This window comes from Hetaerina americana, unplaced genomic scaffold, assembly GCF_022747635.1.
Source record: "Hetaerina americana unplaced genomic scaffold, ioHetAmer1.1.p SCAF_2, whole genome shotgun sequence".
Lineage (NCBI taxonomy): Eukaryota > Metazoa > Arthropoda > Insecta > Odonata > Calopterygidae > Hetaerina > Hetaerina americana.
The window spans coordinates 21707360-21734511 of NW_027286763.1; the positions used below are offsets into that span (position 1 = coordinate 21707360).

Sequence of the window (27152 nt, forward strand, 5' to 3'; positions counted from 1 at the left end):
AGACATGGGTTTTTAGTGTGATTAACTAGCATTGGCTCATCCTTAACGTCACTAAAAGCATTTGAGCACTATAATAATGAAAGAATATTGAAAACCTTAGTCTGAATACTTGTTCCAATCAATGCTACGAGTTAACATTCTTCCTGGCATTTTTCTCAAAACAAGGCCTGGTCAGCAGAAACCCTTTCCTAAATCTAAATATACACTATGGTAATAAACCAGTATTGAAATATCTTAAATCAAACAGGGTGTACAGAGAAGGGAAAAAATTTGAAGACTGCAGATTTTTTTCCCATAACATTTAATACAATTGCAATGCTTTTTATCACATGATGGCTGAACTCAGAAGCAATATTGTCTGGTTTTGATCCTCTCTCCACATGCACAGTAGTTTTTCTACCATACTAAAATGAGCATTTTTGTACATATGGATGGCTAAAAAAATGACAAACGATACCATTGTTTTTACATTATTATAATAGCCAGGCCAGGTTTCTAATGTCTCATCAAAGGTCAACCTAAAGCTCTGGTTAAGGCTAAAACTCTGATTTGTGACTGCTAGTGAAGTTCAATAACAATGGATATATTGGGTGCGATGCTTAAATCCAGACGATTCTTAAATTCAGTGGAGGTCACGAATGGCGTTCTAGAAAGCTATAGGCATCTAGTAAACAGTCATAACCTCCAAATTGCCGAGATATTACGTACAAGTGCGGAGTACAATCGAAGAGCCGCAATAATCAAAAGTGTTTGCCCGGGGCATTATATTTCAAAATAGTGTGATTGTTCTGGTATCCCAGATCAACTGTTAACGTTATTGTGGCCAAGTATAATGCTTCGGAGAAGTCTGGGTAAGGTTTTGCTAACCTGGTGAGGAAATCTCATTCAAGGAAACGCATGCTTGTCCAGATTTAAGTGCCGCACCCTGTACAGCTTGAAACCTGACAAACAAAGTTACCTTTGTTGCATGGTAATCTCCACGTCAAGTTAATGTCAACATTAACTAACAATTGCATTCAACAAGATATTATAAAACTGGCTCTAAATCGAGGGAAAAAGCATGGCAAGTCTTGAAAGATGAAGGGTTACGGTGTCCAATTAAAGAAAAATAAACATCATCCAGTTAGAATTTAGGGAAATGATCACTTTGTCACAGCACAATCTGGTGGATATGTGCATAGAAATATGTTGTCATATGCAATTTCCCTGTTTTATAATTTCATAATTCAGTGCTCTCATTGCATAATACTTTCTCTTCACAGTCTTGAAATGTTGTGGAGCATAAAAAGCCTCGGTATTCCAAAGGTGTCTTCAGTTTTCATTATGTATGGCATTAATAATGGGCATACATGTGTGTTATAAAGATACATAATTCTTCCGTGAAAACCCTTAGAGCTATGTACATTTTCATTGAAAATTTTCCAAAAATGTTTGTTAATAATGATATAATTTTATTGCCTAAGAATCTTGCCACAATTTGTGATTTAAACGTAGCTGTGCATCATGTAATGTATGTCAATGTTTGATGTGTTTACGTATCACAAAAGCATGCAATTATTCACAATCACATCGCAGCTATGAATTAAGTTAATCCATACTTCATTTCTAAAGTCCATAACTGAATAGTGCACTTTTTACTGCAGAAGTTCATAAGGTTTTACCTTAAATTGAGCCAAACTATTTGTTTAAAACATGTTGGTAAGTAGTTATATGGTTTGCCTCAATTTCATTTGCCCCTTGCTTTAGGACATGGGTCTAATACAATTATAATCAATATATTAAGAATTCCATGTGAAATACTCATTTTAATCATTATTTAAAGGGAAGCTGCTTAAATTACTTGTTACAGGAATGGCTTTGCAAGTCATTTAATGCACACAGGAAAGTGAAAGTAGTTTGAAATCTTTAATTATGACAGAGAAGGGGAGCATAGGGTTTACCAGCAATGGTCGCAATTGTCCTGCATTCAGAATGGTTTTAAGGAATTATTTTAGAATCCCCAAAATAAGATACTTTATGATAGATGAGCATAAAATTCAATTAAGTAAACATTCAGTAACATAATTCTCTTGTGTAGTAGTAGTATGTTGTTGAGGCGACTGACAGATGAGGTCATTAGCACCATTAGGGATGGATGGGAAAGGAGGAAGGGTAGAGAGAAACGTGGAGTCGGCATCAGCCTACTCTTAGGGAAAGGTGCCAAGGGGTCTGCAGTTTAATGTCCCATCTGACGGATGGCATACTCACTCTAAGTGCTCTCCACAAAGCATCTCAAATAGGATCGGGCTACCACTGAAAAATATCTGCTATCTCCAGGATTTGAACCCAGAACCTCCTGGTAGGAAGCCAGTACGTTAGTCACCATACCATCTTGATCCCAATTTTCTTGTGGTAGCACATAGTGCATACAGGAACTTATTCCACTGGCTTTCATTGGTATTTATGAGAATACTTTCAGATGTTTTCTTTTGGGAAAACTGAACAGTTTCACTTTTCCTTACATTAAGGTTAGGAACTTGTACGACAGCATTGGTTAATTTACTGTCGGGAAACCTTGCATTATGTATTAGGGTGTACTGGGAACATAATGGCATTTATGCATTAATATCCTCAGCATATTTATTCAGCTTTTTTGGAATACTGTTATCTATTTGACTTGGGTTTTTTTTTAACATTTTATTCTACCACTATAATCAATTCAGGTGTGTGTAGTAAAGTGTTGCTTTAAAATGAAATCTTGCTTTCAGGTATTTTATTGAAAAGGTACCTCATCTCCAAAAAACTGGATTTTTTTCATTATTCATAAAATTCCCATCACCATCATAATGATAATAATACTGATAATCGAATATAGAAATGGTTTGAAATAGCTCCCAGCAATTCCTCTTATCTGATAATGTCTACATTTATGCTTATTTAATCTCTTTAATGTTAGTCATTCTTTGTTTAATTTGTTTCGTTTGTAGCTTCCTTAATAGTTTTTCCCCTAAAATATTCCTTCCTGTTCTGTGTAACCTTCAACTCGTTAGTTTTGCAATTTTTCATAATTTTGAAAAATATCCCTTTTAATGAGTAAAGTAAGAGGAACATTAGGAAAACAAATAATATAGCTGTGAGTACTCCATGAATTCAAAAGCAACTCAGTAGTCATTCTGTTTGTATCAAATTGACCAAAAATATTTTAATATTTCTCATTCATGGTATACATGTACAATTTAGTCATTACAAAGAGAAAATTAAATAATTTTTAACTAGATGTTTACCAATTAAAAAAATGTTTATCATTTTATCATTATAATTATGGTAAACAATCAATTAGTACTCGATTAACGGCTTAAACATGCATGAAAAATGCCAAGAATAGACCTGAAATGGATGTCATTAATGTAATATAGCCTGAGAAAAAGCACTTATTGAATAGCACGCTTCCTTCCTATCACTGCCAGCCCTGGTGGTGGCGGGGTAACCACGCCTGCCAATCCAAAGGTTACGAGTTCGAGTCCCACCTAGGCGGATTTTCCTCCACCTAATGCTTGGATGTTTGTGATTGTCTTTATTGTACTGTATAAGGGTTAAGTGGAAGAAGGGACTATGAAGTCTCAATCTTGCCCCAATAAAGTCGTTAAATAAATAAATCACAGGGTGTACAGTGACATCAGTTGTATATTCTTTATTTTTAACTGATTACTATTAATTTTTTCCCAGTTTGTACTCAGCTACTGCTGGCCAGTGGCCGTTCTTCATCTGAGCGCAATCGGGAAGTGGCCAATTCGGACAGTTTGGCTGGCTCATTGGTCCTGGAGGGAGGGTGCCGTGGTGGAAACATGGGGGCCGTGTCCACTGGCGAGAGCGCCTGGCTGTTCGTCTCACTGGCTGAGCGATGCATGGCGCACGGGGCATTCTCGACAGAGATGAAGCAGCGCCTGGCCCTCTGGAAGCTCCAGGTGGCCGAGAATTGCCGCCCACTGATCCCCCCGAGGCCAGCACCCCGCCCCAACTCGTCGTCTTCATCCCCTTCGTCCACTGCATGCTGTACAACCGTCGTCTCCACTGTCCCCACCTCCTCCGCAATGCCTTTGCCCTCGACGTGCGAAATGAGGCATTTATCCAGCCGGTCCAAGTAAGTGTTTTGTCCTCATTCCCCCGCCCTCCCCCTCCACACCCTGCCAACTGGAGGTGACAGAGTTGAATAAAAATGGGCACTACCTATCATTATTGCAAAGTGAAATGGTGGCTTTAATGATTTTCAAATTTTACACATTTAAGTTGTACTTCATGTACAGATACCCTTATTTTCCTTTGTTACAACCAAGCACACATTATTAATAATGAATGAAAGCTAGTAACTTTTCTGCATGGACACTTATCAGCTGTAAAACTTGTGGTAGCAATTTCCAAAGCATTTGGTCTGTTAATATTAAATAGTTTTGTCTTGAGCAGGAATCATTTAATGCCAACATCACTTATCATTAGTATTCAGTGCACACCAACATCTTTCATTTGCTAGTTATGGAAAATTATTGAAATGCTTCATTGTTTTTTCTGATCATCATTTAAGGTTTGATCATAGGAGGTTTTTGTAAACCTTTCAAATGGTTTTTTTTCTCAAGCATGTGTTGGGGCTGCTGTAAAAGTATTTTATATCAGTTCAGTTCAATTTTTTCAGTATCTGTAATACATAGGATGCTTCTTCCACAACACCTCATGTATCTTTTCAATTCCAAGTCACTCAATCAATTTTCTCAATTATTCTCAAGGTCACACCTTAAAATCCCTCTTTTGAACATTATGAATATAATCCTTTCTTATTGATTTTTGTGCTCTATTTTTGCTTGCCCCCAAACAGCAAATGATGCCTCTGTTTCAATTCACAATTGCATATTATCAGCTAAAATCAAACCTTGAGATTAATTCCTCTGCAGTTAGAAGTTAGAATAATAATGAAACGTCTTTGTTGGGGTGAGATTGAGACTAAACAGTCCTTTTGTCCCCCTAACCCCTCCTTGTTTAATGTCAAAATGTGTCAACAATCATTGCAACAAAGATTATAGAAATTTTTGCTGTGATTATAGGGAAATATAAAACATGAAAAAAATGTTACCTTCCACAGGAAAACGCCCACAACGGAAGGGGTGCAAAAACCCTGCGAAGCCTTCTGAGATATGACTAATGTGCAGATACCCAATAGCAGTGAAAGGGTGATACATATCATGAGAACACTGAGGAAAAAATTATACATTATATTTGGAATACATTGCAGTATAAATATACAGTAAATTCTCGGTTATCCGGGTTCAAATCCTGGAGAAAATTAATATTTTTCAGTGGTATCCCTATCCCTACCTGAGGTGCTTTGTGGAGAGCACTTTGAGTGAGTATAATGTCCATCGGATGGGACCCTAAACTTTGGACACCTTGGTGCCTTTTTCTTAAAAATTTTTAATTTCGCAAAATCAAAAGTTGTCAATAGTATTTAACGTGTTAATGTCATTAGGCCCGAGGATTCCATATTATCCATTAAGATTGAGCACAAATACTTAGTTTTACTATGCAGCAAATTAGTCATTAACTGTTTACACTGCATTATTTTAATCAGTGACATACAGCTAATTTGAATCCATGTCGGCAATTTTTTTGTAAAATTTATCCTTTACCAGTCAGTTGCTTTTCCCTGGCTACGTGACGTGAGCTTTCAAAGGAAAATATGTTCTTCTTTTCACTGTATAATAGTTCTGTGTTTTAAAAATCTGTAATTCCACTTTAATGAAAATGGAAAAATATATATTTGTGAGTGCCATGAAAATCAAATTAATCACACGGAATGAAAAAGGAGAGTTTCTGTGTATGTATCCATTTATATCAGGACATATTTTCCACGTATTTTTGGTTATCTGTGCTTCATTGTGAGCATCCATTAGCGTGGATGAGAGTTTACTGTTTGCATAAAAATACCTCGTTGTAATAAAAGAAAAAAATATAATTAAAAAATTACAATAATAATAGTAAGGAAGACTAATAAAGCATATAAATATCAAAATAATATTGGGTAAGAATGGTATAGTAGTCATAATAGTAAGTGAAACGATTAATAAATATTGATTGAATCAAAAACTAAGAATGTATTTAGTATAGATAAATAAAAGTATTATAAATATAATAAAGTAAGACAATATTGGAAATTAATCAAATAATATGCACACATCAGTGTACATAATTAAATACAAATGTAAAATTGATAAACATGATTTATGCATGCATAAAATTAGTAAACACTGAATGGCTATCAGTCATATTTACTCATAAAGGAATATTTGCCACTATATGGACATGTATGTAATATGCTTATTAAATTATGAGTCAATCAGTTGTGGATTAAGTGGTGTTTGGTGCAAAATCCTTTTTGAACAATGGCAGTGAATGTGCATTTCTTGTGGTTATGGTAAGCTTATTCCACTACTCTCAGCTAGCGGTGACTGTAAATGACTTGTTATAAATGGCATTTAGATGATGAAGTATTACAAGAATTTGATTTGCCCAAGTGTTTGTTTCGTGTACCCTATCAAAATTTTGAAAATTGAGTGTTAGGCATTGAGGCATTTTGGTTTTCAGAACTTGGTGCAGAAGGGTTTAAGTATGATGTCAAGTTTTAGCCGAGAGAGTTTGTTAATACAAATAGGAATGTAACTCGATATTAGTAAGTTAGAGATAAACCTGATGCATGCATTTAGGGAATGTTGGAGTTTTCTGAAGGTAGTCGGGAGGAGGATTAATTTTAGAAAGTAGATCAGCTTCAGAAGGTAGCCAATGATAGGATTAAAAAATGCATTAGCATAAAATAATTTGACATAAATGTGATGTAGTAAATGCAATGTAAGCTCCGGGCAGTAAAGTAGTAGTTACCGCATGCAGGTCAGGGTTTCATTCAATAGAGTCTGATATTCATATCCTGGGATAAATATAAAAATTACTTCATATTTTTCGTGCAGGAATATAATCCTCTGAATTGTATACAAATCTTGATTCACATTGGGAGAAATTACCTCCAAGATGTTTGACTTCAATAGCGGATGTACCTTAGCCTCTGAAGACACTTGTTTTTCTCATACTTTGACAGGAAAAGAGATAATCCCTGTTACTTAAGATAAAAAATGTTTTCATCTCTTTTCTCTTATTGATCTCCTGTAGTCCATCTTATATAGCATTTGAGCTAATGATTACTTGTTTGAATTAGTCAGCATTTTATGAATACTTAATGTGATATTTAGGAAAGCAAGATATAATTTACACAATCATAATTTTCCCTTGGCTCTTTGCTCTTCTCCAGTACCCTCCCCAATCAAGCCAACCTTTGGTTTGATAACTATGGAAAACTGGAAAAAATTCTTATAATGGTAAATTAGATCCCAATAATGTAGCATTCATAATGAGTTAATTTTGATGAAATGTAATTGCTTATTTTACTTTGATTGAATGTATGGATTGAAGTTTAATTCATGCTACTCCTATTAATGGTTTTTCTATATTCATTCCTGCAAAATTAAAGACTCACTCACTTTTAATGCAAGCATGCATACCCTTGACAAGGCACCATCAGGAAGGTTATGCAACTGTGTCCTGATGGCATAATCACATTGCATCTGTGTAGTCCCGTTGAAATCCTGATTTAAATTTTATTTTGTGAACTTAGCAATAGAAAAAGCGATGGAAAAAGCAATGAAAAATATGAAAATGTGGTGAAACTTAAAATTTGAATCCTTGTTTGGTAAGCACGTGAGAAAGCATACTTCACTTGGGTTTCCTGTTTTGCAGGTGGAACCATACGTTCAACACTTTTCACTCTGAGTTTCCATTGATGGTGGGTGGGTCGGGAGGGGGGGGAGCTGGCTGCCGACCCCACTCACACAGCCGATTCTCTCAGCGAGGCGGTGGCAATGGTGCTGGTGGCACCGCCAAGGCCCCGTTCTCCATGCTCGGCATGGGTAAGGCAACTGCTTCGGCCATGGCGCTCCCTTCCTCCCCTGCACCCTCGCAGCAGCAGCACCTGCAGTCGCCTGGCAATCCGTCGCAGCAGCAACTGTCGGCCTCGTCGTCAGCCCCTGCCTCAAACTCATCCTCATCCTCACCCTCATCGTCCTCGCCCCTGGCGGGAGCATCAGGGGGGCACCCACAGGGGGGTGCGGCCACAATCTCAGAGATGGGGGTTTCCGGCATGGGAGCTGCTGCTTGCCAACCTCGGGAGACCCAAGAACAGCTTACTGCCTCGTCTGTTTTCCTGTCCAAGAGGCCCAGCTTGCAGGACTCGCTGTTGGCTGAGGTAAATCCCATTTTGAACTGCTCTTAAAGAGACACGGGATTATCATGCGGTCTGAAACGTGTCGGCCAGGGAGGGAGAAGTACTTGGTGTGCATGTTCATATTGAGCATGAATGACATCTTACTTACTCCTTGTATATGCCCCTTAACTACCAATGTCAGGGTGGGCAGGATGAGTGGGTATGAACTTACCTGAAATAATCAGAAATCAAGAACTCATATTCATTAGAGGAAGTAAACATGTATAATTGAGCATCCGTTTATAGTTTAAGTGGTAAAAATTCTTGAACCACAATTTCAAATATGTATAATGCTTGATGCTGTGTTTTGGCTTCAAATGTGCACTTTGAAACCAATGGATCATATAGATTCACAAGCCATTTTATTTGTCGTGGGCTCCACATAAGAATAATTGAATTGAAGTCTGATTGATACCGAGTAATAATCCAAAATATTTTACAGAATTTCACGGTGTCAATATCTTTCTGTTTCCAGACCTCTTTGTCTCACACAACCCTTCACCGCACAAAATCAGCCCCTCCTAAGCCCAACTACTACTGCGCTGGCGTCGCTGGAAATGGGAACAAGGTGGCCGGAGAGGGTTGCGTTGGTTTCGCCCTTTCTGCTGCACTGGGGGGATCGCTGGCTGGCCATGATGCCCCCTCGCTTGTACCAACAGACCCTGAACTCAACTCCCGTCTTGAGTCACTTTGCCTGAGCATGACAGAGCATGCTCTGGGCGGAGTGGGAGGCATCTAAAATAATCTCTTCCAATCCATCACAGACTGTAAAAATTATATCATAATCTCTTTTTTTTTATCCTTCTATATCTTTCTTCATCACTTTTAGGAGATATTACTTGTATGCTGTACTCTGAAGTGATTGAGAAGCTTAAACTCTTGTTTGTGTTTACCATCTCATTGAGGTGAATTGATTTTTTTAATTGCTCATTAGCTTTTTGCCTAATTTCATCACTGCACCCTTGCTCTGATAGCCCACGTTGCAGTTACTAAGCTGGATAATGGATTGCAATATATGTATAAATATATTGTCTGGCAGATGGATATCTTATAAGAAAGGTCCTAGCTGCTAGCTTAGAGTGTAGTAAGTTGAATGTAAGAAGTAACATCTCAAAGTCAATCAAGCAAGAGTTTTTACCTAACTAGGCAGTTAGGAATTCTGATTTTGGATATTTTAGCTATTGTTACACATATATTGTTAAGGTATTTTTTTGCGTTAGCTTTCTTTGGGACTCCTGAAAAATATCTGTGTATGCCTTGTTGACATTATTGATGAGGGAATTAAGTACATTAGTAGGCCAAGGAAAGATTTTTGATCCTGTGTTCATAATTCTTAAATTTACAAGGTGTGTAATAAACTTTGTATCTATTAAATCTCACTAATTAAATTGGCTACTTGGGTAAATTAAATTAATCATTTTCAAAACTTGAGGTGTCACTATGTCTTGACTCATTCCGCACGAAATTGTGATGGTCTTATGGTTGATTTTCTTCAGAAAGATTTATTTGTTAATATTGTATTGTTTTAATATCGAGAATGCATTTCAAAACGTGTCATCAAAAATTTGTCCATACATGATGAATTGTCTGTCTGTTGTGAATGTTGCCGAATTGTGCTTTCAGGATTTCTTCAAATCTTAGTAATCTTGTGATATATTGTTTCTATGTGATGATGTTAAAAGACTGAAGTTTTGGTGTGTTATTACTAACAAAAACTTGATGTATAGTTTTAAGAAATATCATATATATATTGAGATACATTATATCCATTATCTTGTAACTTGACAGGTTATATTATCAAGTACAAATGGAAGGAAGCATTTTCATTGTGAAGTTTATTTTAATGTTGAATCCAAAGTTAAAGTTTTCCATTGAGGAGAGAGAGACCTTCTTTTCTATGCCTAAGGCTGCTAATTTTTTTACTACCAAAATCTAACTGATAGAGCAATATCAATTTGGGGCTCATTCAATTATATTTAGCAGACTTTTTTACCTATGAATGTTTATAGAATTGACTCAGAAAGTTTGTTAAAGTTTTTTCTCACTTGTAGATTTCCATTTATATTAAGCCTGTATTATTACAATTGCATACTTTGTTATGAAACATAAGTGACATGACAAAAAATCAACTCTTGCACTTAGCAAACCCATGTGGGCACACCAAATAAATTAAAGTACATGAATAAAATTTTCAGCCTAAGGAGCACATAAGTCATCATTAAATAAGATTTTTTCTTGATTTATACTAGTCAGTAAATAACAGTGAAAGTAAGATGATTAAATTTACAGCATGACTTATATATCATGACTCTAAAACTTTAAGAACATATTTTGTCCAATGTCCTGAGGTTTTCAAGTACCGAAAAGAATGTTATTTTTTTGGAATTTGTGGGTGTAATGTTTGTATTTGGTTTTCTGAACTTTACTGTCTTAAGAAATTGTTTAAGAGAGCCAAATTGCAAAGGTGAAGTTTTCACATCTATGTGTTTTATTCATTGGTAATTGCTGTATGTTTGTGTTAGTGCAAATCTGTATCAGAAAACTAGTGGCATATTTTATTTTTAAATCATGTCTAAATGACTTTCATCTTTGCAATTGGTTGTATGAATATTGAAGTAAAAGTTTGGGTGATTGAGCAGTGTATTTATGGAATAATAGAATTTTTGTAATTGCATATTCAGAAAGATTTGGCCTAATTCAAATAAAAGTTTTTATTGTAGCAGAAAATCTGCTTTCATAATGTACCACTTCTTAATGAAACAGTAGTGTTAAATGAAGTCCTTGTCAGTTACTGGAAGTTATTAATAAACATTCATTACTTTATATAATATAATTATGAATTGCATTATTTGGAAGCTCCCATCTTACCCAATTCCTTGTCATTAAATATGTTTTCAAAATGTAATAATGATACACAATTATGTTGTTCTGTAGCAGTGTCCTTGAGGTTTCATGGGATTTGCATGGTAGTATATAAGAAATTCTTTATAAAAACAATGGAAGTGTTAAAAGTGGCAGAGAGGGAAGAATGGTCATATAGGACGGTTCAAAGGGGGTAGAAAGTATGAGGATATGCGGGAGGGAGAATTCAAGAAGTTCTCTCGGGTTTCCCACCAGGTCAGGCTGCAGTACACCCTGAAGTGTATTCACCCTGAAGACAATGGCAGAGTCAGCCTTCGAAACGTCGGTGTACTGCAACCTGACCCAGTGGGAAACCCGAGAGAACTTCTTGAATACCATATGCCGGGAAAACCTGAGATCCTTCAGGAGGGAGAATGTTTGTTGTGGGCATGCAGCCATGAATAAGGGGCCTAATAGTTTTTTCATGGGACCTTCCACTGTCGCTCTCTACCACAGTGCACACTACGTACAGTGATGCATCACAATCAAAGGACGTAAAGGCTACCTCTGTTAGCCACCTATCATTTTATTATCAGTGCACGGGTATAGATTCAGGGGCTAAAAAAAATGCATATATGAATACTTGATCAGTGCTGCTGATCATATCATGCTGAAGAAATGTCCTCGGCAGTGGCATGATTAGTGTAACATAACAGTTTTTTAGACTATTGATACTCAATGTCATGCCATTTTAAATTAAATCCGTGGTAAAATTGTATGATTTTTTTCAGTGGTCGGAATACCATATTCTCCATATTAGCAATTGCAGGTTACCTGCTGATAAAATGAAAGTATGGCAAACCACCACCAATGTAAATAGATGGAAGCAGATGTAGTTATGGCATTGGTTTAAAGTAACCCAATTTTTACAATAATCGATTTTTAATTTTCAATAAAATGCCACAGCTTTCATGTGCAGTGAAGCCTGTCTGAGAATTTATTATTAAAATTATTAGAAATATTATCCTTCACTTTTAGTTGACAAAGTAAATTGTTGTTCTTCATAAAAAAACTTTCATTTTTACATAAGATATTGTGCATTTTTACGGGGGAACATAATAAGTAAAAAGCTATTTCCCTGAATTAAATAAAATGTTCTTTTATACATATAGCTTCCAAAAATTGTTGTAGGGTCTACGATTTCATTTAAACACGGTTCAAATACCTGACAAGGGTTATCTGCATCCCAAAATTAATATTATGTGACTGTATATTATTTTCACACACTCACTATTAAATTGCCATTCTTTTGATGTTGGCGCTCAGAATAAATATTTCGAGGAAATATAGTAATTAAATGACAGTTAAAAAAGAGTTAAAGAAACACTGTTTTTATATGTGATAACAGAATGTGCTGACCCCTAAAACTAACTCTCCAGAATAACTCAAGGGACAATTTAGTGGAAATCTCATTCACTCTTTGAATTGGTAAGTAATTGTATATCAATCCACGAATGGACATAGACAGGAAAGATTTAATCAAATAAATATATGAATTTTTTCTTTCATACCCGAAGGCTAATTTATCTCCTTAAATCAAGGTAAGCAGCATTAAATATGCTCTACTATTGCCACAATTGTAGGGTGAGAGAATGTTCTCTTTCTTCAGTTGAGGCATGCGTTCAAAGTCACACCCATGGCACCTTTTATGCTTCTAATATCTGCGGGGTATATTTTGTAGCACATGGTGGCATGGGACCATGTGCATTCATAAGTTATCATGCTATTCAAATTAGTAGAAAGGATATCCACTTGAAAGATAAGGAGAGAGCAGCCACAAACCATGCATTAGAACTGGCTCAATATTATTAATAGACAGAGTCAACCAAAAATAAACTTTTGAACATTGAAGAGATGGTGAGTTGTGGGATTATTCAGGGGCCATTCCATGCATTATCTGTTATGGAATGACCAAATGAAAAGTCTTTATGGACGTTAAGATGATAAAAGTATAACATTTTCCGCAGTAAGCATGTTTTGCTGGTTTAAGAAACGACAAAAGTTGTTTTTGAAGATTTGTAGTAATTTACACATTTGGAGTTCCAGCATCAGTGTGATTACTTAATTTGTGACACATGCTGCATCGAAATTATATATATATATATATATATATATATATATATATATATATATATATATATATATATATATATATATATAATATATATATATATATATATATATATATATATATATATATATATATATATACTTTCGGATTAGATAATCTGCGATGATAAGAATCAGAATGAAAATTTTACCAATTAAATTAGTGGAGTCAATAGAAATTGTCCAAGTCTAGAAACTATTTTCATTTTTCCACCGAAAATCCAATTTAATAATTTGAAGTCTATGATTTTCATTAGGATTCAGTATTTCCAAAAAAAATCAAGATAAGCGAGTGGCACTGATCATTCATTGAATGGAAATACTTTGGTATGCCGATATGGGAATCGGAAAAAGTCAGCGCAGGCCTACGTTACTTAATACAAACTTACCGCTACTGCTCTGAATCATGCCATTGGCTAAGCTTTATATCCGATTTTTTAAAACCCAAAATGGCCGAACTTTTATAGTGCGCTACTACAGCGTCCTACGCGGTGCTGCCACCGTTTAGTGAAATGATAAACCTCTCACTAGTTTCAGACGTTATTAAGTAATAACAATTGTACGACAACCAAGATATTAAGCTAACAAAGCTGTTTCATTCTTAATAATAGATTCCGTCAATGTATGCTGAAATTTTGGATTATGATTAATTTAAATTTACCCACTTGACAGATGCCGGCTAAAATTTATTTTTTAGGTCATATTTACTCCCCGTTTATAACTTACAAGGTATTTTTCGATAACATTTGTTGTTATCGTAATTTCTGTTATAACTTTTATGACATAACCGAATTTATGAAGCTTAATTCTCACGGTCACTTATAACATAAACTTAAATTAATTTTCTGGACGTTTCAAGTTTGGACCGTAAGTGTGCGTTAGCGTCAAGCGATCGATCTCTTATTCAGGGTTAGGAAGTCATGTTTAGTTAGCCGTGGTTTATTTTAGTTTACCTCTAATATACCATGAACTTAGGCCATCCGTCAATCAAAGAAGATGTGGTATATAATATTGTGTATGTTTGTGACAGTTCCAAGATAGTGCAAACAAGTGTTTAATCGTGATTATAAAAACTGTGTTTTACAGGCGTAGTTCTTGTTCAGTGGTGTGGCGACCGTAGTTCAGGGAGCGTCCTGAAGTACGCTTCATGGATTGAAAGTTACCTGTGAGGCAGCTCGAGTTCATTAATGATTATGGTAATGATGATGCTTTTTTGTTCGATATAATTAAAATAAACACTACCTTGTTCATAGGTAAAATAGAGTGTGATTAGGTACTTATCTGAGCTTATAGAATTGTGCTTTATTGAATTTGTAGCGCTAACAATTTATTCTCTCATGGTCCGTGAATGTTTATATTGGACACTGCCGTAGAGTGCTGTAGCATTGTTAAGCAATGTTTTCGTTTACATCCTCTCGGAAGAGGGAGAGACAGTCAAGGATTCTTTATAAAATTTAGGCTCCGAACGCCTAGTTGAAATAATTTCTTTGAATCCCCTCGATTTTGATAATGACTTTTCTTAAATTTCAAATAATGTTCTCTGTGTGCTATTTAGTTTAAATTGTATTTGTGCCAAAAGTGCTATCAATATGCCTGAGCTAAGGCGGTAATTATCTTAGACTTATGTTTTACACTTATAAGAAATCATATTAATTGTGTGGCCGTAAATTTAACAATTCAGCGGCTTAATTTTTTAAAAAGACATTTCAACCTAATTAAATAATTTGTCAGTTTCCTCCATCTTATAACTTTCATGTTGACAACAGAGTATACGACATCCATTGGGTGTCGTGTTTAATTTGAAAAGATATGTTGTACTGTTAGAAAATTGAAAATTTTCAATAACTTTCGCGGTGTCAGATATTATTGCCCTGGAATCATGGATAATCTTATAGTTGATGGGTTTACTAATCTTTTTGTTGCCCCTACTCAAGGTCATTGTACCGGTGCCGGTAGGTTTCACTAGTGAAAGTGAAACTTGACATGTTGTTGTGAATGATAATATTTGGACGCGCTTTTATTCGCAGAGTGCAAAGTTTTGAGTCCATGGTCGAAGGCATGGCATGTCTCCGAAAATGAAATAGATATTATGAGAATAGTTAATCTCAAATGAAATGCATGAATAGATCATAAAAATAACCAGTCGTTTGCAGGACCGAAATGTATTGTAAAATTCTTTTTAGGGATGAAATAAAATTTTATTGTAGAAAGTAGTTAGAAGGGGTACTGTAGAAAACCTAATATGGATGGGAGAATTTAATGTGATTTGTTCGACAATATAACTAATGAAAATATTTGTTTGGTTGCATTTGTCCTTTCGGTTAAGGGTAATGAAGGGTATATTTGCATGTTAAATGATAACTATTATGAAGTGCATCTTATGTTTACATTTGAAGTGTTGCCTGCTTTCTCGCCAAGTAATTTGCGATTGCAACGTGATATTATAGTAATGCAACTTTTGTATTATATTAATGGCTTTTATTTCCCGATTCCATTATTTGATCTTATTGTCAGTGTTCCACAATTTCTGTTGTACGTAAAATATGGCTTCATTCGATGATCAGCTGATATTAAGGAGAAGAGGTAACCACTTAGAATTCAGTTTTTGCTCGGAAAGGACTAACATCTCTAGTAATTCCATATGGTAGTACAACGTGGGGTCGACTAATCGGTGAACAGCGACGTGGGGTATGTTAGTTACGCAAAATACATGTCACCTTAGGACACACTGGCTACCACAAAGGAATACTACTTCTACTCACGTTTCATATCTTTGTTTTTTAGTAACGATTCTCGAGCAAGTTAAACTCGACGTGTATGAACGCTACGAGTCGTGCCTATCCTCCTGCAAAAATAAACATAATACAAAAAACATGTTTACAGAGGTCATGGGAGAAATTGATAATTTCTTAATCTGTAATGGTGACTTCGTTTTTTTTATTGATTTCAATGCGATTCTTTTTCGTCGGCATCAATGCGCGTCGATGTCTGCGAAAGTATTTTCATATTGGCGTTGCAAGTTGTTTCGACGCTCAAGGTCTCACGGCCCAGACACGAATTTTGTTCTTATTTTTTACCCCTCCCACACACCTCCCCCTTCAGCCTAATATCTGTCTGCTGCACTCCCGAGACCCGTTTTCGACATTCTTCGTCCTTACACATTACAACTCTGGCGTGGTAACAGTAGCCCTTTATTGAATGATAAACTTGGTTTTGCTTTGTAGACCAAATAAATGCTTCTAGATTCATTAACCGATAAGATAGGGGGATATACATCCCGCCGACCTCGTCAACTTGTCGCGACAACTCCATGTGCGTGCACAGGGCGGTTCGCGAAAACTTAAACTCGTCGCTTCGTGATTGACGCTGAGAAGAACCATTCAGCGTCACTTTTCTGATTCACCAGCACCTTCTTTTACACCACTGCCATGCCAGCCTTTAAACATTATTTTAATAAAAAATATGACATTCATATCACAAGCGACTGGGTACACTACATTTTGGGAATGCCTATAATTTGTGTGAAATTATTCAAGAATTCTCGAAAAGTGAGCCAACTATCAATGACGAGCGAATAGGATTTACACTGATGGACCAACTAGGTTAATATGGAATTGATCGAACTCTTGAGCAGCAAACTGCGAGAAATGTAGTATAAATGTAATTGGCGACATCATTCGTTATACAAATGTCAAGATATCGAAATTTCTGCAGGAGTATTCCCCTGCGGTTTGTTAAATGATATAATAATCATTAAGACTCGTCACTTCAGCTCAGAGAATGATTTAACTATCGTGTCACTCAGAAGAAATTAGATCAATATTTGGGAAAGGGATGGTATCATCAAGCGGTGTATGAGCGTAGATATTTTGCGAAAATGTATAACTTGTATGCCCAAAATTTCAGGTTTCATACTTTTCAAATTACTTTAGTTTATGAACTTTCAAACTGATAACAGATAATGTAAAATTATTTTGCGGTGCCTAGGCAAATACTGGATTACATTCCATTACAAAAATTGTTCGTGAATGTTTTATGGTTCATCAGTAAGTATTTCGTACTACTCCACATTTTTTATCAAATAGACACAATATCTTGCATGGGCATAAAGATGATTCTTAATTTTAAGGAACTGAGTTTTCCATTCTTCGAAACGGTACATAGACTTCATTTTTGCGCAATATACGTATAATATTGTGTAACATTCTGTAATCTGGTTTCAACAACTATTCCTTTCTGCATCACTACACGGGTTCTTTAATTTTGTTACCTCCGGCCAGCACAAAATTTCAATGCACTGAAGTGTTGAGCGGTAAAATTAACAGTCGGTTAATTTTAGCTTCGGAAATGAACGCGCTTCTTACTCATCTATCTTTTTTATCTTGCATACTCGGCGGGAATTCAAGAGGCGGGACACATCGATCGCCATGCATAAGTGTGAGGGAAAGCGAATGCTTTCGTGGGGTGTCTCGGCTGTTCATTGGCCGACAGTTTCATAAAACCTTCGATCCGAGAATACAGTGCGGGAGACTTGGCACGGATTAAACCCTTTGAACAGATGTACAAGCTCGCTTAAGAAACGTCAGCGTTATGCCAATAATAAAGCTTTTTTAATTGTGCGTAACTTATATATGGATATAAAAAACATTGATCGGCCGTGGGATCTCGAAGACTGTGATAGAAGGGGAGAATGATAGGCAAACGAGGAAAGAGCAGGGACAGAATAGGGATGTTGGACGAGCAGGGACGAAGGGAGGAAAGAAATATGAAGAGTATTGTTGGGTTGTGTTTTGTTAGGAGAAAAGTATTTATTTGTGTCCACCAACAGCCCAAGTTAACCCGTAGAAGATCTAATAAATAAGTATATATATGTATACAGTTCCACCCAAGCTATGTGATTTTTCGGGTACCAGATCTTCCTTGGAAACCATAACTGGCACAGGGATAGGAACTGGCCCCCCTACCCTGATGTGAATTCCACACACGCCGTCGGGATTGGTACTAGGTGAACTCTACCGACACCAACCAAACCGACCTTCAGGTTGATTACTGTGTTTTTGGTATATATTTGGCATTTAAGTTATAATATGCGTTATTATCTCCAGCTACTATCCCTAGTTAGTAGAATTGCCTAGGAGTAAAAACAGTATAAATTAAGATTATTAAAATATCTTTAATGTCTAATAGGAATGAATGTATCGAACATATTCAATAAATATTCTCTAAGGAAGGTTGAGAGTAGTATTCCTTGTGGTTAGTGTGAAGGGAAGGGAGAAACACGTGTGCCGTCAGTTGGCACAAGTCTTAAGGTATATTCAGCTAAAATCATCTCTCGAAAGAACACACAGATTTTCCGCTAGATCGATCCTTTGCTCTCTGTTCTCCGCTCGTTTGAATTGAGCTAGTCATTTCCAAAAAATGGACGAATTCACTTTCAAACACTTCCGAAGCCCTTTTGCCGCAGTTGTTCATTGATTTTAATTTTATTCCATTATTATGGACCCTTCTATTATTATTTAACAAATGACATCCCGAATTATCGGAAGTGGTCGATAAAGACATGCGGAAAACCGGCATTTGTCATTGAATAAACTTTTTAACGTTAATTGTCATGTTATTTCATTCTTTTTGTTCACCGTGATCCATTTTATTCTCTCCATTTTCACGCAAAACTTGTCAGCAGACTTTCAGCAATATTTAATTAGAATTAATCTTAAGCCTAATTATTAAACACTGTTGCAAAGATCGATTTAAAAAAATTCAATGTACTCGTATCAACTAATCATTGTGCAAAGGGCACCCAGCACCCTTTGGGCAAATACCATTTAATGGGGTTGAGCTAGTTGTTTATGCTTACGCATCTCGTAATATTAATCAAAATTTGAACGCTCATATTTCGGTCCCCTAAGTATGTGAGCTCCAGTGAGCATTACCCTTTTCATTGGTCCAGGGCTGGTAGCCTGGGCCATCGCCCGGAGCAACACCTGTTTTGAAAACCGCTCTCTTTTGTGGTTTTTGGCGGCCTAAGTGACTGTTGTGAGTAAGAAAAATGCCTCGTTAGTATGGGCACTGATATCTTGCTGTAAGTGTTTAGTTTCCAAATTCTACCGAGAAATTTTACGAAGGGAGTATTTGGAGTTCGTTGACCCACTTGGGAGTGGGGCATGTCACGGTGTTCATATAAATCACAATATAGTATATCAATCAATCACACCACCAATATAAATATGTAACTTTGACAGCATAACGTTAATCGTTTTCACATTTTCTTGAGATAGTTCATCATTGCAATAATTACGCCGAAGGCTGTTTCTAATCGGTGGAGGTAGAGATACCTTCATACTAGACTCAATTTGGACTAGGAACTCGGATATTCAAGAGTAATTAGGGCGCCATTTCCTTTCGCTGTGCCGCCTGCGGTGTGCCTAAAAGTTTTTATTCAAAGAAAGTATTATCGCTTGTCTTTTTTATTTGAGATTGAGAAGATATGCCCCCAGAGTTACGGCACATGTGATCGTTGCAAATGAACTGAACTTGCCCGTCATTGTGCGAACCCAGAGTTCCAATCGCCGCTTATGTCTCTCCATCACACAGAATTCGGATCCACAGAAATCTTGTTGGCAGTAGGTTCTTGATCTCGGGGAAGTATCGCTGTTCCTTCAAATAGGATGGAATTGGTATCGCGCTTCATCATTTCTGTGTTGTCAGACATCGTGAGACAATATCTGCTGTCATCCTCAGAGTTCGAAATTCTTGGATTGTTTGGAATCGAGACCTTACTTGAGCTCTTTATCTTGGGTTGAAATACAAATGATGGAAATTCCAAAGAAACGGTGGGAGATGCCGCAGAAGTCACTTTTAACGGAGTCGTCCGCTAATATACATTTCAATGCAACAATTTGAGAGTGTAAATATCATTCGCCTTGACCGTTTAAAGTGACTGCTGCGGCATCTTCCACAGTTTCTTTGGAATTTCTCTAAGGTATAAACAGCCTAAGTGTCTATAGTTGGCTTTAACCTCGTGGACTATGGCGCGTCTACGAATTCCTGTGACATTGTATGTACGGTATTTCGTCGAAACATCTTGTTCCATTAAAGCCCCCAAAATTTCGGAGCTTAAGAGGACACCTCGATAGCTTAACTGGCTAAAGTACTCGACCGGACATTGAGGGATCCAGGTTCGAATCCCGGTCAAGGCGAATGATTTCTACACTCTGAAATTGTTGCACAAATGAACGAACGTTAAAATTCTTACAACATTCTCGGCTCATGTTTCAAGTGATATCATTCTACATGTTCACATAAGTTGTCCTCTCTATGTTTTTATTATCTCCCGAGCGCTAAAATGGAACGTTCGAAATACTGAGAAACTTCTCCAGATACCTCCCAGTCAGATTATGTCGACGTGCAATTCCTTGGCTTCACTGCAAGCTAAGAGCAAACACTGTCCCAGTGAGCCTTCATTCGAGTGACCGCGCTAAGAAAATTGTCAAGTATGTGATGTTAAGGGATCAGAATCAGATTGTCCGACCGCAGTAGGGTCATATTCGAGTCCAAATTAGTCTGGTGTGTTTTCATCCCCGGCCACACACCCTAGTGGTGGCTTGCTGATTACTGAAAATATCTAAAGAAATGTTTCGGGCGTGAAATAATCGGAATGATTGAATGTTCTAGGAGGGTGGGCGGTGCGATAAAGACTACTTCGAGCGAGCCGAACGTAGGGCATTGAATGGAATCCGCTATTATGATCATCCTTGATCGTTCGAACAGTGCATCAGTAATTTGCGCGCAATTAATAAGTCAGTTTATAAAATTTCACATTTCACGTGAAAAAGTGAAGATGCATACATTGTGTTTGGATTTAAATACGGTAAAGAGGTAGAACTTACTACATCATCGCCCTGTGCCGTCGTATCTTCCTCGTAATATTATAAGAAACCTGTTGAGTCGTGAGTTGTTTTTGTCTCCTTCTTGGGCACGGTTGGCTAACTCTTGTTTCTTTTTATTCCTCTTTCTGTGACCTCCCTGTCGCAGGATTAAATATATAATTGTTCGGAGACGTTCGTTTTTTTACATTAAAGTCACGACAGATGTATGTCTAAGATTTATGATTTCGAGAGAACAACTATGTAATTTTACATCTTAAATTTACTGAATAATAACCCTATTTACCAATTGAAGAATAATCATGTGCACAGTAGAAACGTAATTGAATTCATTATTCATATGCATGCCCAAGAAGGGAACAAATGTTTTTGAAAATATGTATTGGGATATAGATCCAAATATTAATGCGATACTAGTTAATAAATGTTAACTCGAAGATGAGGTTGCCTGGCTTTTCTGCTGGGGTCATTTCCGTCACCGAGGACACCAGCCCGATGCTCTGTCGCGGAAACTCCTCTTTGAAAAGCTTCGTGAGTCGTGGCGTGAAATCCCTGAAAAAAAAGGTTTCGGATTATTGAGAGGCTGAAAAAATTCCCAAATGACAAGAGGAAACGGAATTTCGGCGTGGAAATTCTACGAGGAAATTCTCATATCGTTGTTGACTGGACTACGAAATCACCTTACTTCGTAGATATGCGCCTCCCGACTTCGAAATCTGATTTTAAAAATCGATTCCCGATTTTTGAATTCGCAATTCCGAACTGATCCCGATTCATTCGGAAAGATAATTGACCTTTTTTAAGAAATCGAGTGAGTCTGGAATATGATGTACATATCGAGAATTTCCGATAAGGGCGATGTTCCTTTTGGCTGTGAGATCAGTTGGCGATTGCCTCGGGCCATTTGGCTTGCCAGTTCCTGGTAAACACAAAAACTACGCCAGTATCAACTTAGGGTAATTGGCACATGAGGAGGTGTAATTCACATAAAGTGTCTAATCCTTTCCACGACATTCGGAATAAAATACAGCATTTTTGTCGGGAACATGGGGATGTAGTCGGGGATACGAACATGAATTTATATTTCATGTTGAAAATGAGTGTTTACCCTGGTTCATTGTCTTGTTTATACTTAGCATCATCCTACGTTCTATTATAGAGACAGATGTATCCATCCTCTCCTCCAGAATAAATAATTGATTTTCAGTCTCTTCCTCCCCTTCGTGAAGAAATCTTTTCGCCAGGACCTGGAGGCCGCACAGGCTCGACCACTTCACCATAATCCTATTAATATCGATTTGTATCTATAACACATTCACTAGTAATGGGGTTAGAATCTATTCATATGCTGTAATTCGAGGGGATATGATTTTTTATGTGAATCTTTCATCTCTTCTCTACCACTACCAACTGTCAGTGGGTAATTAGATTTGAAACAGAAGCTTTAGTTTGTTTACAGTGAACACCCTAACTACCTTAAATAAGAATGGGGAAAAAAACTCCAATGGCCGTAATAATTCAAATTAATTATTACGGCCATTGGAGTTTTTACCCCATTCTTATTTAACTGAGAGGCCGTAGAGCTCATTATTTCTTGCTACCCTAACTACCTTGGTAACCATCTTGCGTTGGCTCTTAGCAAACTATGGTCAAATAGTGGCGAGTTTATGCTTGAAAATAGCTTTATGATATTAGGTGTTGTTTATGTTACGTCAATTCCAAGGCAGCTTTAAATATTATTACTTGGTGTCCCCGACCAAAAGGGCACTTTGCGTCTCACATTCATACTACATTTAGAAGATAGTATCACTGAGTTGATTGTTATAGAGTAATATACAGCGGAGGGGACGAGAGCCAACTAGGGGTTCCCATAATATTGAAGAAAAGGTAGGAAGAAGCATGGTCAACATAGAACAATCAACGGATAGAATATTACCAGTAGAAGTAATAGTAGAACCGATGAACATGGTCATTGTTCAGTATATATGCCACCAAGCAATCATTAGGAGGAAAAAGTCGATATGATCTGCGATCAGTTTGAGGACAGAATCGCGTGTGTTCCTGAAGGGAAACATTTGATAGTCATAAGGTATTGGAACGCGTCGGTAAGCCAAGTAAGTGATGTCTAGAAGACATTCTCTGGTAATGGTGATGGGGGAGGATGCGTATGGTTTAGGCACGAGGAATGACCCACGGGGAGAAAGGAATTAGAGTTCTGCAGAAGCTAGTGAATAACAATAAGTAACTTGTACTTTAAAAAACACAATAGGTATAGGTATACTTGAAAAAATGCGTGCGTGTGGATTTAGAAAGATACTCGTATAAGTTAAATTATGGCTAGGCACATATTTGGGAACAGTGTGATAAATTCGCAGTTAACTGGTAGCGGATGCAGATTCCGATCACAATTTAGTCCGAATGAAGCGTAATTTCAGATTCAAGAGGCTAAAGAAAGAAGGTGGTTGAACAAAGAGGATGTAGCACCAATGAATGATGACAGGACAGTAGATGAAAAATGGAAACTTATCAAAAAAGGGTAATCGGAAGATTCAAATAAAACTAAAGAAATAGTAATCAGGGAAAGATAAAGGAATGGATTACGGACGAGATGATGAGGAAGAGAGACGAGAGAAGGAAATAGAAGAATGTAAACATAGGAATTGAATAAAGAACGGAATATGACAAGAAGCAAGAATATAGCGTTAAATAATAAGCTTTGGCGGGAAACACACAGCAAAATAAGCGTGGTCGAAGATGTAGTGAGAGGATATAGAAAATTTGCAAAATAAGGAGAAATTGGTGCACTTTACTGGAAGGTAAAAGAACTATCAGGAAGTAAGGATGAATATGGTAAATGTATTGTGTCAGCAAGTTTAGACGTATGTGGAAAGAGAATGTGATGTAGATGGGGATACATTAGGTCCAGGCATACTTGATTGCGATATAGAAAGAGAATTGAGTGAATTGAAGTAAAATCAGGCAATGGGGGTAGAAACATTCTCGTGGAACTACTTTAGGGTTTAGGAAAACGTGGAGGAAGAGTTTTTATGGACTAATTCGTAGTATTTATGACGGAGGGATTACAACGGAAGACTTTTTCTGACGTGTTAATTCCTTTTCCAAAAAAAAGGGAAAGGCAGCCATATGTGAGGACCACAGAACCATAAGATTGAATTCGCTCGAAGTTAAGGTGGTACTCAGGATTTTCAATACGAGGATGGAGAACAAAGCAAATGAATACTTAGGTAGTGATCGATTTGGGTCCAGGAAGGGGAGAGGCATGCGTGATGCTATTGCTGTTATGAGGTTACTAATAGTGAGGAATATGGAATACAATCAGGATGTATTTTTCTATTTTGTAGATTTCCAAAAGACGTTTGATAGGATGAATTCGGTCAAATTAATGAGTAAAATAGGAGTAGATTGGAGGGATAGGAGGCTAATCCGCAACCTGTACATGTCTCAGACTGGTCGGGTGCGAGTGAGGGACGGAGAGTCCGAATGGTAGTGTTCGGAGGGGGAGTCCGGCAAGGTTGTCCAATATGACCGGTGCTCTTCAACGTAGAGGTGGAGGAAATAATTAAAGAGGCATAGGAAGAACTGGAGATTGGAATGAAAGTCGGTGAGAAATTGATTATAATCAGTTTATTTACTTATGTATCCTGCAAGCCACCGCTATGGTGTGAATACACCCCAGAATAATTTTTACCCGAATATGACCCTACCGCATTCGGGTAATGTTATAGTTTAGGTTGTGGAAGATGAAGCTTTATTTAGACAGTCAGCCAAGGGGTTACAGTAATTATTGAGTGCATTAGAACATCAGTGTGAGAGAAAATCAGGATGGGCTGAAGGTGAATGTAAAAAAACAAAGGTTATGAGATTTTCGAGGAGGTGGCGGGTTAAGCTAAACTTTAAAATACGCGGGCAAATCTAGAGTAGACACATTATCATTATTATTGCTTATTAAGGTAAGAAAATATTAATGGCATCTTATATATAGAATATGGTTCTAAACGGTGTGGAAAAATGGTCGTTGGAGCAAGGTGATAGGGTAGATTGGAAGCTTTTGAAATGTGGGTGTGTAGTAGGATGTAAAAAGTGAAGTGGACAGAAAGAAAAACAAACGAGGAAGTGCTAGGAATAGTGGGGAGATGGGTTTGTTCGTAGAAATCAAAAAGAGGTAGGAAAAATGGATGCAAACCACATTGATTGGCAATGGGATGTTAAAGACTGTGCATAGGGGGGAGAATGTTAAGAAAACGAGGAAGGGGCAGAAATACATGGGTGGTCTGAAAAGTTTCCGACCTAACAAAGATACGAGCTCGCGTGATAGGGACGTTGGACGAAATGAAGGGTGGAAGGAAGAATGCAGGACTGAAGTACAGCTTCTTGTATTGTGGGGCGCCATGGTGTGTCTTTTTAAACGGATTTTTCAAATGTTGCGATGATCAATATGTGTCCATCCGAATAGATTATTATGCATTCCTCTGTAAGAGGAGCTAAATGCATTTAACCCTTTAACCTTGCTGTTTTCACATCATGGGAATAGTATATATAGCAATTTCTAAGAAGTATCATCATTAAGTCAAAACATTTACTAGACAATTCCTCAACACACGTCACGCAACACGGCTGGAACTTATGGAACGGACTGCAAAGCCTGTATGCTGTCTTAGATTCTGATATACATTTGTGTCATACTGTCACTGATAATGATTTTTGATTATGTTAGTCTTTCCCCCTAGTTATTTTCAAAAACGAAATGAATCGACGCCTCCCATTGTCCACTGAAAACTTTCTTCACTCTTTTTTTACTTATTTCATGTGATATTGGTCGAATTAATTAACACAAGTAATTTATTCGTTACGTTTTTATGCCATTAATAGTAATCCTTAAAGATTGGTACTTCAGATTCTAGATGTTTTATTTTCCATGCTCCAGATTCATGTGGCTACATCATGTAACGAAATAGGTTACATAATGATGAAAGAATTTTAATCTTTCATGGTAAGTTATTTCCCGCTTACTTCCGATTACATTTGATTTATTGTGTGTTTAGGATGGCGGCCAATTTAAAATGCAAAGGGAAATTCAGGAGGTACTTTCAAAAGGAGTCCTGGAGATTTGAATTAAATAAGAATATTTCACTCGAATTCATGCATTTGCAAGAGTTGTCCGGAAAATGGTATGGCATATCTTGGCTACGAGCTTATTGCTCGTTAAGACTGTCAGCTAGTTGCTTGCACTGCACATCTAACGGTCTGTGAGTGTGAATACAGAGCCTGCGTCGGAAATTTGCGAAATTGGGTTTCACTTTCACGAGCGTTGCCCTTGAATTCAACAAATTACGGAATTAGTTGTCGATTGATTTGATAAGTGAAGCAGTTTTCGACGTAAATATTAATTAAAACAAATCTGCCTAGCGACACGTTCCTACCTAATAGGCGAATTTAGATATTAAGGGCAGCGCTGGGAGTGCACTATGGATAGCTAAAGTTGTATTTAGCGCACATTTAATTTTTTGATGATTCCGTTAGATGGCATGAATTTCGTTTTTATGTTGCTGGAAAGTATTTTAGTAGAAGATCTAAGACCTTGCGATGGATCACTATTTTGGCTTAAGTGTGTATTCTTCAGTGAAATGAAGTTTATTTAATTTCAGTTTAGGGTGAAATGGAATGGAGCGAGCGAAATAAAATTTAAATAATATCGATGTCTGATTGTATTCGCTCTGGCGTAGAACAATTTTCGGTGGATTTAATTCTCCCGCCTTTCCTTAACTTAGGCTTTATTCCTGGATATTTTCATTTTTATTATCAAGGCAATTAAAACGACTTCGTTTTGCATTTATACAAAATATTCCTTACGAGCCATTGCTAATTTATTGACAAATAGATAATGCCGGTATGTTTGGACCATG

At 37.0% G+C, this 27152-nt stretch overlaps 2 protein-coding genes across 2 annotated transcripts in view; both read left to right on the forward strand.

The window, feature by feature from the left end:
- smg (sterile alpha motif domain containing protein 4 smaug) overlaps positions 1-11141 on the forward strand; it is a 184706-nt gene extending 173565 nt beyond the window's left edge. The window contains exons 9-11 of the mRNA XM_071584817.1: positions 3706-4120; positions 7810-8314; positions 8808-11141. Coding sequence (XP_071440918.1) covers positions 3706-4120; positions 7810-8314; positions 8808-9071 — 1184 coding nt within the window. The 3' untranslated portion in view covers positions 9072-11141. The remainder of the gene's footprint in view (positions 1-3705; positions 4121-7809; positions 8315-8807) is intronic.
- A 3088-nt stretch (positions 11142-14229) lies between these two features.
- LOC139687598 (uncharacterized) overlaps positions 14230-27152 on the forward strand; it is a 34435-nt gene continuing 21512 nt past the window's right edge. The window contains exons 1-2 of the mRNA XM_071584818.1: positions 14230-14343; positions 14429-14538. Of these exons, the coding sequence (XP_071440919.1) occupies positions 14530-14538 (9 nt within the window). The 5' untranslated portion in view covers positions 14230-14343; positions 14429-14529. The remainder of the gene's footprint in view (positions 14344-14428; positions 14539-27152) is intronic.